General features: G+C 40.5%; 1 protein-coding gene across 4 annotated transcripts in view; it reads left to right on the top strand.

Annotated features, from left to right (window-relative positions):
- The window catches only part of CDC42BPA (CDC42 binding protein kinase alpha), a 316,853-nt gene that overhangs the window by 212,902 nt on the left and 91,216 nt on the right, over nt 1-12,735 (top strand). For all 4 annotated transcript variants that reach the window (XM_042926312.1, XM_042926311.1, XM_042926314.1 and 1 more), the window contains one exon: nt 4,708-4,955. In XM_042926312.1, the coding sequence (XP_042782246.1) occupies nt 4,708-4,955 (248 nt within the window). The remainder of the gene's footprint in view (nt 1-4,707; nt 4,956-12,735) is intronic.

Genomic DNA, 12,735 nt, shown 5'->3' with positions numbered 1-12,735 from the left:
AAGAACAAATACTGTATGACTCTACTTGTGTGAAGTATCTAGAATAGGCAAATTCATTGAGATAAAAAGTAGAATTGAGGTTACCAGGGGCTGGGTAGAGTGGGTAATGGGGAATTATTCTTTAGTGGTTTTAGTGGTTGTAGAGAATTTCTCTTTGGGATATTGAAAAAGTTTGTGGTCATGGTTGCACAACATTCTGAATGTAACACCTACTGAACTCTGTGCTTAAAATGGTTAAAATGGCAGAACTTTATGGGCTGTGTGTTTCACCGCTAACGCAATATCCATAAGCCATTGAATTGTACACTTTAAATGGTATGGTGTGTGAATAGTAGCTCAATCAGGCTGTTAAAAAAAAATACTTTTCAGTTGTTGTGACCATATGCTACAAGAGCTTTTCACCCTGTTGTGTTAGTTTGCTGGGGCTGCCACAGATCACCACAAACTGGGTGGCCTCAAAAACCGGAACTTATTGTCCCAATTATCGCAACTAGATGCCCGAAAGCAGTGCCGGTGGGGTGGTGATAGTTTGCGTTCCTTGGTTTACGTATCACCTGGATCTCTGCCTTCTTTCTGTGTGCAAGATTGTGAGTCCAGATTTCTTTTTATAAGGACACAGTTATATTGGAATAGGGCCCATCCTAATGATCTCATTTTAAGTCAGTTACCTCTGTAAAGACCCTACTTTTATTTTTTTCCCAACATTATTGAGATACGATTGACGAATACAAATTGTGTATACTTAAGGTATAAAATGTGATATTTAGGTATACGTATACATTGTGAAATATGTACCACAACGAGCTGATTAACATAGCCTCACTTATCTTTGTTTTTTTTTTTTTTAGTCTGAGAACAGTTAAGATCCATCCTCTTAGAAATTTCCAGTATACGATACAGTATTGTTAACTGTGTTCACCCTGCTTCACGTCAGATCTCCAGAACTTATTCATCCTACATGTGTGAAATTTCTGTACCCTTTGACCCACATTTCCCCATTCCCTCACTGTCCCAGCCATGGACAACCACCATTAGATTGCACATAGGTCAGATCAGACGGTATTTGAGACCATATTTTAAAATATGATCATATTCTGAGATACTAGTGGTGGTTAGTGCCTTAACATGAATTTTGGAAGGACACAATTCAACCTTTAACACATGGATTTTTCACTTGAAAGTACAACACAAGCCTTTACACTCGTTACGTAACTATCACAAACAATCTTCATGATTATGGAAAAATATCCAGTCATTCAATCCTCTGCTATTAAATATTTATCTTTCACTATTGCAGTATTACCATGAACGCTTTTGTGCCCTGCTTTTTAAAATATTATATCTTAGAACGGATGCCTAGAAATGAAATTGTCAAATCACTTCGAGGCACTTGATACGGGCCACAAATTGTTGCAAGTATAAGAGGCATTTCTTGCTTTATTAGTAGATTGTTTATTAATCACTTTTTCTTTGTGAATTATTGCTTTAAGTCATTTGCCTTTTTAATTTTATAGTCTGAATTTTTCTCTTTCAATTCATATAAACCCTATGCATAGCAAGAAAGCATATTTCTTAGTTTTTCCACAACTATTTATTAATTTATCATTTGCCCTTTAATTTTGGTCTTGTTTCCTTTTCAAATTACAGGAGATTTGTTCTCATTTTCCTCAATGTTTCTTTTATTGCTTCAAAGCTTGGCTTATCCTTTGTTCACAGTTTGTTAAGCATGTAATTCTGCCTTTTCCTGCACGTTTCTATTGGGTCTAAAAATATTTAACTCGGCGCCTGGGTGGCTCAGTCGATTAAGCGTCCGACTTCGGCTCAGGTCATGATCTCATGGTTCGTGAGTTCGAGCCCCGTATTGGGCTCTGCACTGACAGCTTAGAGCCTGGAGCCTGCTTCAGATTCTGTGTCTCCCTCTCTCTCTCTGCCCCTCCCCTGCTCATGTTCTGTCTGTCTCTCTCAAAAATAAATAAAACTTTTAAAAATAAGATTTATATAGTATGTTTTAATATCTGAAAAGAACATTCTTCTCTCTCCCTCTTTACTCCTTTTTTCCTCCAGGATTTTCTTTGGCATTTTTCCAAGTGTATTTTTCCTATGTACTGGGAACTTTTGTCTCCACCTGCCACCCCTGCGTCATTTCCCGTATTTAATTTTTTAATTATATTTACAAGGAATATAATATGATAAATATTAAGTACATATGCATTTAATCTTTTCTTTCACGTCGTTGGTATTTTTCTATATTGTTTCAAGTCTTCTTTAAGGTCTGTTATAAAGACTTGTCCTTTCTTCATGTAATATTCAGATAAATTACTCACTATTGTTATTCCTCACGTGTGTGTATTCGTTTCTGATCATTTTTGTTTGATTGTTTTTAAAACAGTGAAATTTTTTGCTTTGTTTTATTCTTGCTCATTCCACTCTCCAGAAGTACTGCTGATTTGTGTTTATCTTACATGCAGTTGCTTTACTCAGCTTTAGCAGTTCTGCCACTTTTTAATGGATTTATTTACATTTTCTGGGCGAACGATTATATGGAAATTATAGTGGTTTTATCACTTTCCTTTCTAATAATTTCTTGTGACTGTTGCACACGTTCCTTGGTCAAACAGAGTATTTAAAAACTACTACATAAGAGATCATGGAAGGCACCCTTTCCGTTATTATTATTTCTAAATCTTTGTATTTCTGGTGCTTCACCAGTAGGTATTACTTTGTCTGATAGCTGAAAAGGGGGCACTTTTTAAGGTAGGAGAATTACTTTATTGTTTTTTGTTTTATTATGGGACTTGGGGTGGTATTTGCAATTGGTATTGGATTTTATCAAATACATTTGGGCGTGGGTACCTACTGAGATTATCACATGGGTTTATTTTAATGGAATCCATTAAAGTAATGCAATTTTTTTGCACTTACTAATAAATTTACTAATATTAAATTACCTTCAATACCTGCAAGAAGACGTGTTCTTTTGTGGTAGATTGTGTCTTTTTTATATACGGTTTCATTTCATCAGCATTAAAAAAAATTTTTTGTAATATTTATATATTTTGGGGAGAGAGAGAAAGAGAGAGAACATGAGCGTGGGAGAGGCAGAGAGAGAGACAGAATCCGAAGCAGGCTCCAGGCTCTGAGCTGTCAGCACAGAGCCCGACCCGGGCTCAAACTCACAGACCGTGAGATCATGACCTGAGCCGGAGTTCGGACTCTCGACCAACCAACTGAGCCACCCAGGCACCCCTACTTCATTGGCATTTGATTTGATTTTTTTTTTTTTTCTGACATCCTTATCAACAAGTGACTTGAGCCCATGACTTTCTTTGGTGGCATCTTTGGTAGGTTTTGACGTCAGGGTAGTTTTTGCTCGAAACTTCAGTGCGTGCTGCTGCTCTGCCAACAGCAAACTGTACGAAACAGAGCAGCAGACCGAGATGTTCTTGAGGGGACTCTGAAAATGAAGAGGTAAGCGGTCAGTGCCGCAGATGTCAGTCTCGGCATCGTTTTTGCAGAGATGGGTACGCGCCAGAATCTGACTTGCTGTGGCTCTTCCCGGTTTCCCCAGTGCGGTGTGCGCCAGGCTGCCCCCAGAAACTGCTGGAATCTGGGTCTTGCCTGTGGGAGGCACGGCGTGAGTAGTTTTGTAGTAAACGGTTAAATATTCCAGTGGATACCCCGGAAACATTTCTCCCACCCAGTGGATGTCTTTGGTTTTGTGTTTTTGTTTTTGTTTTTGAAAAAAAGGTAGGTATCTCAAATGTGAAGATGTTAGGATAGTTTTCTTTCAACTTTAAATCAACTACTGTTCACAGTTTTTCTGCCCTTAATACTGTTTTCAAAAACAAGAGACACTGTCCTCTAGGGCATGATTCCCTGCTGTCTCTAAACGTACACCCGTAGGTCCTTTGGGTTTTAAAAGGTTTATTGTTGAACACCTGGGAGAATAGATAGCTTATAACCAAGTCATAGAAAAGTTACAAAGCTCAGGAGGTCTTAAACGGTCATCATCTCTGTTCTCTTTACCTTTAGCCACCGTCCGGAAGAAGCTTTGGACTTTGCATTTTCCTTTCACCTTATTACTGAGAAGATGTTTCATCCTAATTTCTAAAAGGGTGGCTTTTGGCTAAATTTCTCATCCCTAATGCCCTACCTAAATGCCAAGAGACTGTCATTTTTTCCAGTGGTTGTGAAGATGTTTGATTAGACCTTTGTCCTTCTCCCTGGACCATTGGAGAAGCCCCTCTCCTTTTTGTACATTCTAGCTTTGTCATTCCGTTCCCCAGATTTGTATCTTCTAAAGACATTTGCATATTCATAATCCTTTATTGGTTCCACATCAGAAATAAGCCGTGGTTAGATTTTTCCCTCACTCCATACACCAGCAATAATTGTGTATAAATTAGAAATTTAAATATCAGCAAATAACTATATAAGTGCCAACGGAAGTTATATATAAATATATAATCTTGGTAGGAAGAAGCTGTAAAATACAACAACAATAAGGGAATATATATACGGAGAACAATATTTGCAACATAAGGCTGGCAAAAGGTTAATAGCCTTAATAAAGAAAGTTGTTTTATGTGATGATGTACAAAAGTAACATTCAGTTATATGAACAGTTCTTTGCATTACAGAAAGACATTATAATTGGCATTTTGTTATTCATATAGATGAACCAATTTTTTGTTATTACTTCTATAGCAAAAACAAATTAGTTACTCACCAGGACTGTGCAGCATAGAACATCAGCAAGAGATCACCAAACTAAAGACTGATTTAGAAAAGAAAAGTATCTTTTATGAAGAAGAATTGTCTAAAAGAGAAGGAATACACGCCAATGAAATTAAAAACCTGAAGAAAGAACTTCATGATTCAGAAGGCCAGCAACTTGCTCTCAACAAGGAAATTTTGATTTTGAAAGACAAATTGGAAAAAAACAGGAGAGAGAGGTAAGCATCGAGTTATCTACCCCTCCCGTCAGTATTTGGTGAATGCCTGCGGTGTGCCAGGGACCGGAGATACGCAGGCAGTACACGTATCCCAAAGTCCAGATCAGTCACCCGACGATGCCAGTGGGTCGGGAAACCAGCGGGATGGTGTAAGTGTGACTGGAAGGGCAGGTGCAGCCCTCGCAGAGGCACGGGAGGTAACCTTGGTATGTCTAGGTTTTTTGGACTAAATTCTAGCCAAGACCAAAGAAATAGAAAATGTCTAACTGCGGAAGGGAGTCCATTAAGTGCCAAGATGGAGAGGGAAAGGGGAACAAGGCACATTCCGAAGATGAAGGCTGTTCCCTACGGTGGAGCCACAGATGAGAGGGTGAGAAGCGGGGCCGGAGAGGGAAGTGGAGGCAAGGTCACGAAGGAGGAAGGAATTTGGACTTCGTGCCGAGGCCATTGAAGGCAGGTGACAGGGCGGTACTCGTGGTCCCGTGTGGAGTGGGACAGGCGGGAGCAGATGGCAAGGAGGAACCTGGCAGCGAGAGAGGAGCAGGACCGCAGGTGCTGACCGGGCAGGTGGGGGGAAGCGTGTGGGCTCAGAAGGTCCCAGAGAGCCAGAACCTGGGGCCATAATGGCCAGGTGTGAGAAAGTGCCAGGATTTTAGGCAGCCAATGTGTGCTATTGTCATTCTCAACTTCTGTTGGAAGCCAAAGTTTATTTAGTTTGGTACATTCGCTCAGCCAGACTTTTTTAGAACCTCCTGTGGGTAAAGCAGTGTTGCAGGCACTGGGAACGTGGCAGTGGACAGACAGACAAATCTCTGTCCGTATGGAGCTTTCCTTTAGCCAGGTGAAGGGCTGTAAACAAAATAAGTAAAATATAGAATGTGTTAGGTAATGATAAATGCCAGGAACAGAACGTAAGGCACAGGATGGGGCCATGAGGCATTAAGGGGGCAATTAAATTGTGTATATAGGCTGGTCTGGAAAAATTGCGATGAGAAGGACTGAAGAAAGTGGGGGCATCTCTGCAGATGTAGAAGAACGTTCTATGTGGAGAACAGCCTGTTAAAAAAAATAATGAGAAGGCAATACTGTGGAGACAGTAAAAAGATGAGTGGGTGCCAGGGATTGGGGGAGGGGGGCGGATGTGATGTCCAGGAGGACGCCAGGGCAGGATGCCCAGGGCAGTCTCTTGGTGTGATGCTACAGTGATGGGTACATGCCGTTACACACGTGTCCAAACCCTAACGTGAGCTGTGGAGTTGGAGTGATAACGACCTGCCAGATGTAAGTTCACTAACTGTAACAAATGTTCCACTCTGGTGGGGGATGATGTTGTGGGGGCTGTACCGTGTTTGGGGGCGGGGAGTAGGTGGGAAATCTCTGCTATGGACCTAAAACTTTTCTAAAAAATAAAGGCTATTAAGAAAAATAGTTTAAGGAGGCCAGTGTGGCCGAAGTAGACTTAAGGGGAAAGAATCATAGGAGAGGAGTATGAGGGGGAACAGGGGCCAGGTCATGTAAGGCTTTATAGCAGGTCACTTCTGGTTATTTACTCTGAGGAAAACTGATGCGGGGAGTACCGCAGGATTTTGAGTGGAAAATTAAGATACTGGGTTGTGTTTTAAAAGGGTTACTCTGACTACCTGGTTAAGAATAGTCTGACTCAGGGGCGCCCGGGTGGCTCAGTCGGTTAGACATCCGACATCAGCTCAGGTCATGATCTCGTGGCTCGTGAGTTCAAGCCTCACGTCAGGCTCTGAGCTGTCAGCACAGAGCCTGCTTCAGATCCTCTGTCTCCTTCTATTTCTGCCCTTCTCCTCTCCTCTCCTCTCCTCTCCTCTCCTCTCCTCTCCTCTCCTCTCCTCTCCTCTCCTCTCTCTCCCTCAAAAATAAACAAACATTAAAAAAAAAAGAAGTCTGACTTCGATAAGAGGAGAAAAGCCCTGAACTCCTGTAGAAGGCTGTCACAGAAATCCAGGCAAAGGAGGGTGGTGACTTCGCCCAGGGTGGGGGCAGAAGTGGTGGTAAGAAACATTGGAATTCTTGTGCTCCTGAACAGTAAAGATACTGGCTTTTGTTGATGGTTTAGACGTGGGATGAGAAGGGAAGAGGAAGGCTCAAGGATGGTGCTGAGTTTCGGGGCTTTAGCAATTAGGAGGATGTAGTTACCGTTTAGAAAGGAACAGGGCAAGGGAAGCATGTTGGGGATGAGAGTATTACCGGGAGTTCATTTTAAACAAGTTCCGTTTGAGATGTGTATTAGGCACCCACGTGGAGATGTCACACAGGCCGTTGGACAGATCAGCTGGATTTTAAGGCTAGAAATAAAATCCCAGGAGTATTAGATCACTCACATGGTATTTAAAGCAGTGAGACTACTTGAGATCCCTTAGCAGTTGGTATAGATGGCACAAAGGTCCAGCACTGAGCCCTGGCGTGCTCTGATCTTTGGAAGTTGGTTAATGAAGAAGAAACAGCAAAGTGGCCAGCAAGAACGATGGGAAGAAGACCCAACAAATTTGGTGTCCTGAAGACCATGTGATGAAAGCATATCGAGTCTGTCTATACGTTAAACAAGATGAGGTATGAATTAAGTAAGATGAGGCCCAAACAATGATCATTGAATTTAACATTAGGAAGCTCGTTGGTAACTCTGTTAAGAACAATTTCCTTGGAACAGGAGGGGCAAAAACCCCACAGCGGGAACCAAGACTAGGAGGAGAGCGATTGGAACCAGAAATGTGGGACAACAGGGTTTTGAGGCGGTGGCGCGGCAGATGCCAGATTCTGTGTGGTGAGAAGCAGCTAGGCAATGAGGAAGGGATACAGCAGACTCAGGGATTCCGGGCGGCTCCCATGAGTGAGAAGGCAGAGAATTGGAAAATGAAATGTGATCTAGGGCTTAGGAGAGACTGTTCATTCTGTTCTCTTATGGAAGAGACTTCTGCTCTGTTTCGTGCTGGTGGGAAAAAGCAAGAATAATTTCACAGAAATTTTACTCCGTTTATTTGTGTACACGTTTTTTCTGAAAGGCCTCTTTGTATTTTGTCATGTTTTTGTCATTGTTCGTTGCTTGGAGTTACTTCTGAATCAAGAAACATCCTTAAACGTGACTGAATTTCATATTTTGACTATAGATAATTTTTTAACATGGCATATTTGCTTGCACACAAGCAAAAATGGTTTCTTTTCCCGGAAGTTAGCATTTAAATTACAATTTCATTTACACTCACTAATGTAGTAATGGAAGGGATTTTTAACATCACATTTTTAAAATCAGCCGGTACGTAGGTTCTCGGTTGACTCGGGATCAGTCATAGGAAATTACCCAGAGCAGATCCATATTGACTTTCATTTACTGCTAAGATATAAAGCGTTCCTTACAAATTTTTTTATTAAGTATAAGTTGACACTTATACTCAAGTGTTACATTTCTTTCAGGCGTACGGCACAGCGATTCAACTTCTCTGTCGGTTACGCTGTGTTCCCCACAAGTGTAACTGCCATCTGTCACCTCACAGCAGCGTTCCAGTATCACTGTATTCCCTGTGCTGTGCCCTTTATTTCTTTATCTTATTCATTCCATAAGTGGAAGCCTGTACCCCCCACCCTGCTTCCCTCACCCGCTCCCCTCTGGAAGCCATGTTTGTTCTCTGTTTTTTAGGTCTCATTCTGCTTTTCGTTTGTTTGTTTATTCATTTTGTTTTTTAGATGGTACATATGAGTGAAATCATACGGTATTTGTCTTTCTCAGTTTGGCTTCTCTCACTTAACGTGATTCCCTCTAGGTCCACCCGTGTTACCACAAATGGCAAGACCTCATCCCTTTTTACGGCTGTGTAATATTCCATCATGTGTGTATACACCACATCTTCTTTATCCATTTGTCCATTGACGCACACTGAACTTGCTTCCGTATCTTGGCTTTGTAAATGATGCTGCAGTAAACATAAGGGTGCATATATCTTTTCAAATTAGTGTTTTCATTTTCTGTAGGTAAATAGCCAGCAGTGGAATTCCTGGATCACACGGTGTATCTATTTTTAATTTTTTTGAGGGACCTCCACACTGTTTTCCACAGTGGCTGCACCAGTTGCATTCCCACCAACAGTGCCCAAGGATTCCCTTTTTTACACATCCTTGCCAACACTTACTTCTCGTCTCTCTGATTTTAGCCATTCTGACAGGTGCAAGGTGATAGCTCATTGGGGTTTCGATTTGCACTTCCCTGATGGTGAATGATGTTGAGCATCTTCTCACGTGTCTGTTGACCATCTGGATGTCTTCTTTGGAAAAATGTCTATTCAGGTCCTCTTCTCCTTTGTTTTTTGTTGTTGAATTATGTAAGTTCTTTATATGTTTTGGATATTAACCCCATATCAGACACGTCATTTGGAAATATCTTCTCCCATTTAGTAGGTTGCCTTTTCATGTTGATGATGGTTTCCTTCACTGTGCAAAAGTTTTGTGTTTTTTTTTTTTATTTTGATGTAGCCCCAACAGTTTATTTTTGCTTTCATTTCCCTTTCTTAGGAGACATATCTAGAAAAATGTTGCAATGGCCAGTCAGTGTCAGAGAAAGTACTGCCTGTGCTCTCTGTTAGTATTTTTGCCAGGTCTCACCTTGATGGTTTTTTTGTGTGTAGGGTGTGAGAAAGTGGCCCAGTTTCATTCTTTTGCATGCAGCTGTCCAGTCTTCCCAGCACCATTTATTGAAGAGACCGTCTTTTCCCCATTGTATATTCTTGCCTCCTTTGTCATAGATTAATTGAGCATGTAAGCTTGGGTTTATTTCTGGGATCTCTGTTCCATTGATTTAGGTGTCTGTTTTTGTGCCAGTAGCAAACTGTTGTAATCACTACAGCTTTGTAGCACAGCTTGAAATCTTGTAGTACGCCCCCAGCTTTGTTCTTCTTCCTCAAGGTTGCGTTGGCTACTTGGGTTCTTTTGTGGTTCCGTACAAATTTTAGTAGTATTTGTTCGAGTTTTGTGAAAAATGCTGTTGCCATTTTCATAGGGATTGCCCTGAACTATAGATTGTTTTGGCTAGTAGGAACATTTTAGCAATATTAATTCTTCCAATCCATGAACATGGAATATCTTTCCATTTGTGTCATCTTCAGCATCCGTCCTAGTTTTCAGAGTGCAAATTAGCATTTGTACAAAATGGTCTTTCACCATCTTGGTTAAGTTTATTCCCAGGTATTTATTTATCTTGTTGGTATAATTGTAAAAGCAGTTGTTTTCTTAATTTCTGTTTCTCCTACTTTGTTATTAGTGTGTCAGTGAAATACTACCGACTTCTGGGTTTTAATTTTGTATCCTGCAACCTTGCTGAATTTATTTGTTACTACTAGTAGTTTTTTTTAGTGAAGTCTTTAGGGTTTTCTATGTATTGTATCATGTCATCTGCAAACAGTGACAGTTTAACTTCTTCCTCGCCAGTATGGGTGCCTCTTACATCTTATCTTTTCTCTTCTCTTCTTTTCTCTTCTCTTCTCTTCTTTTCTTTTCTTTTTTCTTTTCCATGGTGTGTGTGTGTGTGTGTCGGATTCCTGTGGCTAGGACTTCCAGTATTATTTATGCTGAATCAAAATAGTGAGAATGAACATCCTTGTCTTGTTCCTGACCTTAGGGGAAAAGCTCTCAATTTTTCACCATTGCATTTGATGTTATTTGTGGGTTTTTCATATATGGCATTTATTATGTTGAGATATATTCCCTCTAAACCTGCTTTGCTGAAAGTTTTTAGCATGAATGGGTAGTTGAATTTTGTCAAATGCCTTTTCTGCGTCCTTTAAGATAATCATATAATTTTTATCCTTCATTTTGTTGATGTGGTATATAATGTTGACTGATTTGTGAATATGGAACCACCCTTATATTCCAGAATAAGTCCCACTTGATCATGGTGAATGATCCTTGTAATGTATTGTTGACTGCAGTTTGCTGATATTTTGTTGAACATTTTTGCATCTATGTTTATCAGGGATATTGGCCTGTGGTTTTCTTCTTTCTTTCTTTCTTTCTTTCTTTCTTTCTTTCTTCCTCTTTCTTTTTCTTTTCTTTTCTTTTCCTTTTCCTTTTCCTTTTCCTTATCCTTTTCTTTTTGGTGGGATCTTTGTCTGGTTTTGGTAATGGGGTAATGCTGGCCTCATAGAATGAATTTGAAAGTTTTCTGTCCTCTTCTGTTTATTGGAATAGTTTGAGGAGAACAGGTATTAACTCTTCTTTAAATGTCTGGTGGAATTCACATATTAATCCATCTGGTCCTGGATTTTTTTTTTTTTTTTTTTTTTCAACGTTTTTTTTTTTTTTTTTATTTTATTTTTGGGACAGAGAGAGACAGAGCATGAACGGGGGAGGGTCAGAGAGAGAGGGAGACACAGAATCGGAAACAGGCTCCAGGCTCCGAGCCATCGGCCCAGAGCCTGACGCGGGGCTCGAACTCACGGACCGCGAGATCGTGACCTGGCTGAAGTCGGACGCTTAACCGACTGCGCCACCCAGGCGCCCCTGGTCCTGGATTTTTATTTTTTGGTAGTGTTTTGATTATTGATTCAATATTGTTACTAGTAATTGGTCTATTCAGATTTTTTGTGTCTTCCTGATATAGTTTAGAAGATTGTGTATTTCTAGGAATTAATCCATTTCTGCTAGTTTGTCCAATTTGTTGGCATGTAATTTTTCATAGAATTCTCTTGATTCTTTGTATTTCTGTAGTGTCAGTTTTTCTCTTGTTTCTGATTTAATGTATTTGGGTCTTTTTATTGATGAGTCTGAGTAAGCGTTTATCAATTTTGTTTTATTTTTTCAAAGAACTAGTTTTTGGTTTCATTGTTGTTTTTTTCTTTTTTTTTTTTAATCTCTATTTCATTTATTTCTTTTTTTATTAATTTTTTTTAATGTTTATTTATTTTTGAGAGAGAGAGAGACAGAGCACAAGCGGGAGAGGGGCAGAGAGAGAGGGAGACACAGAATCTGAAGCAGGCTCCGGGCTCCGAGCTGTCAGCACAGAGCCCGACACAGGGCTCGAACCCACGAGCTGTGAGATCATGACCTGGGTCAAAGTCGGACACTTAACCAACTGAGCCCCCAGACGCCCCTCTGTGTCATTTATTTCTCCTCTGATCTTCTTGATTTCCCTCCTTCTACCCACTTTGGGTTTCATTTGTCTTTTTTTCTAATTGAGGTAAAAAGTTAGATTGTTTACTTGAGCTTCTTGTTTCTTCAGTTAGCCTTTATTACTGGATAGCTCCCTCCTAGAACTGCTTGTGCTGTCTCCCAAAGATTTTGGACCACTGCGTTTTCGTTGTCCTTTGTCTCCATGTATTTTTTGATGAATTTATTTCTTTTTTATTTACTCATAGACCCATTGGTTGTTTAGAATAAGCCTCTTTGGGGCACCTGGGTGCCCTCCATGCCCAGCGTGGAGTCTGCTTAAAATTCTGTCTCTCCCTCTGCCTCTCTCCCCTTCACACACACTTGTGCTTGCACTCTCTCTAAACAACAACAAAAAATAGATAGATAGATCTTCATCTGTATAGCAACTCCATGTTTGAACACTGATTCCCCTTTCTCTCTTTGGTGGTTTGTACAAAGTCTGTTAGAACTCTTTTTGCCTCTAAGGGTGAATCACTTGTGCCCCTCAGAACTATCACTTTAAATAAGTTGTATAGGAGTGCCTGGGTGGGTAAGCATCTGACTTCAGCTCAGGTCATGATCTCGCAGTTCGTGAGTTCGAGCCCTGCATCGGGCTCTGTGCTGACAGCTCAGAGCCTGG

Source organism: Panthera leo, chromosome F3, assembly GCF_018350215.1.
Source record: "Panthera leo isolate Ple1 chromosome F3, P.leo_Ple1_pat1.1, whole genome shotgun sequence".
NCBI classification, from domain to species: Eukaryota; Metazoa; Chordata; class Mammalia; order Carnivora; family Felidae; genus Panthera; species Panthera leo.
The sequence above is the reverse complement of the archived record's forward strand: the minus strand, read 5'-3'. Positions and strand labels throughout refer to the sequence as shown.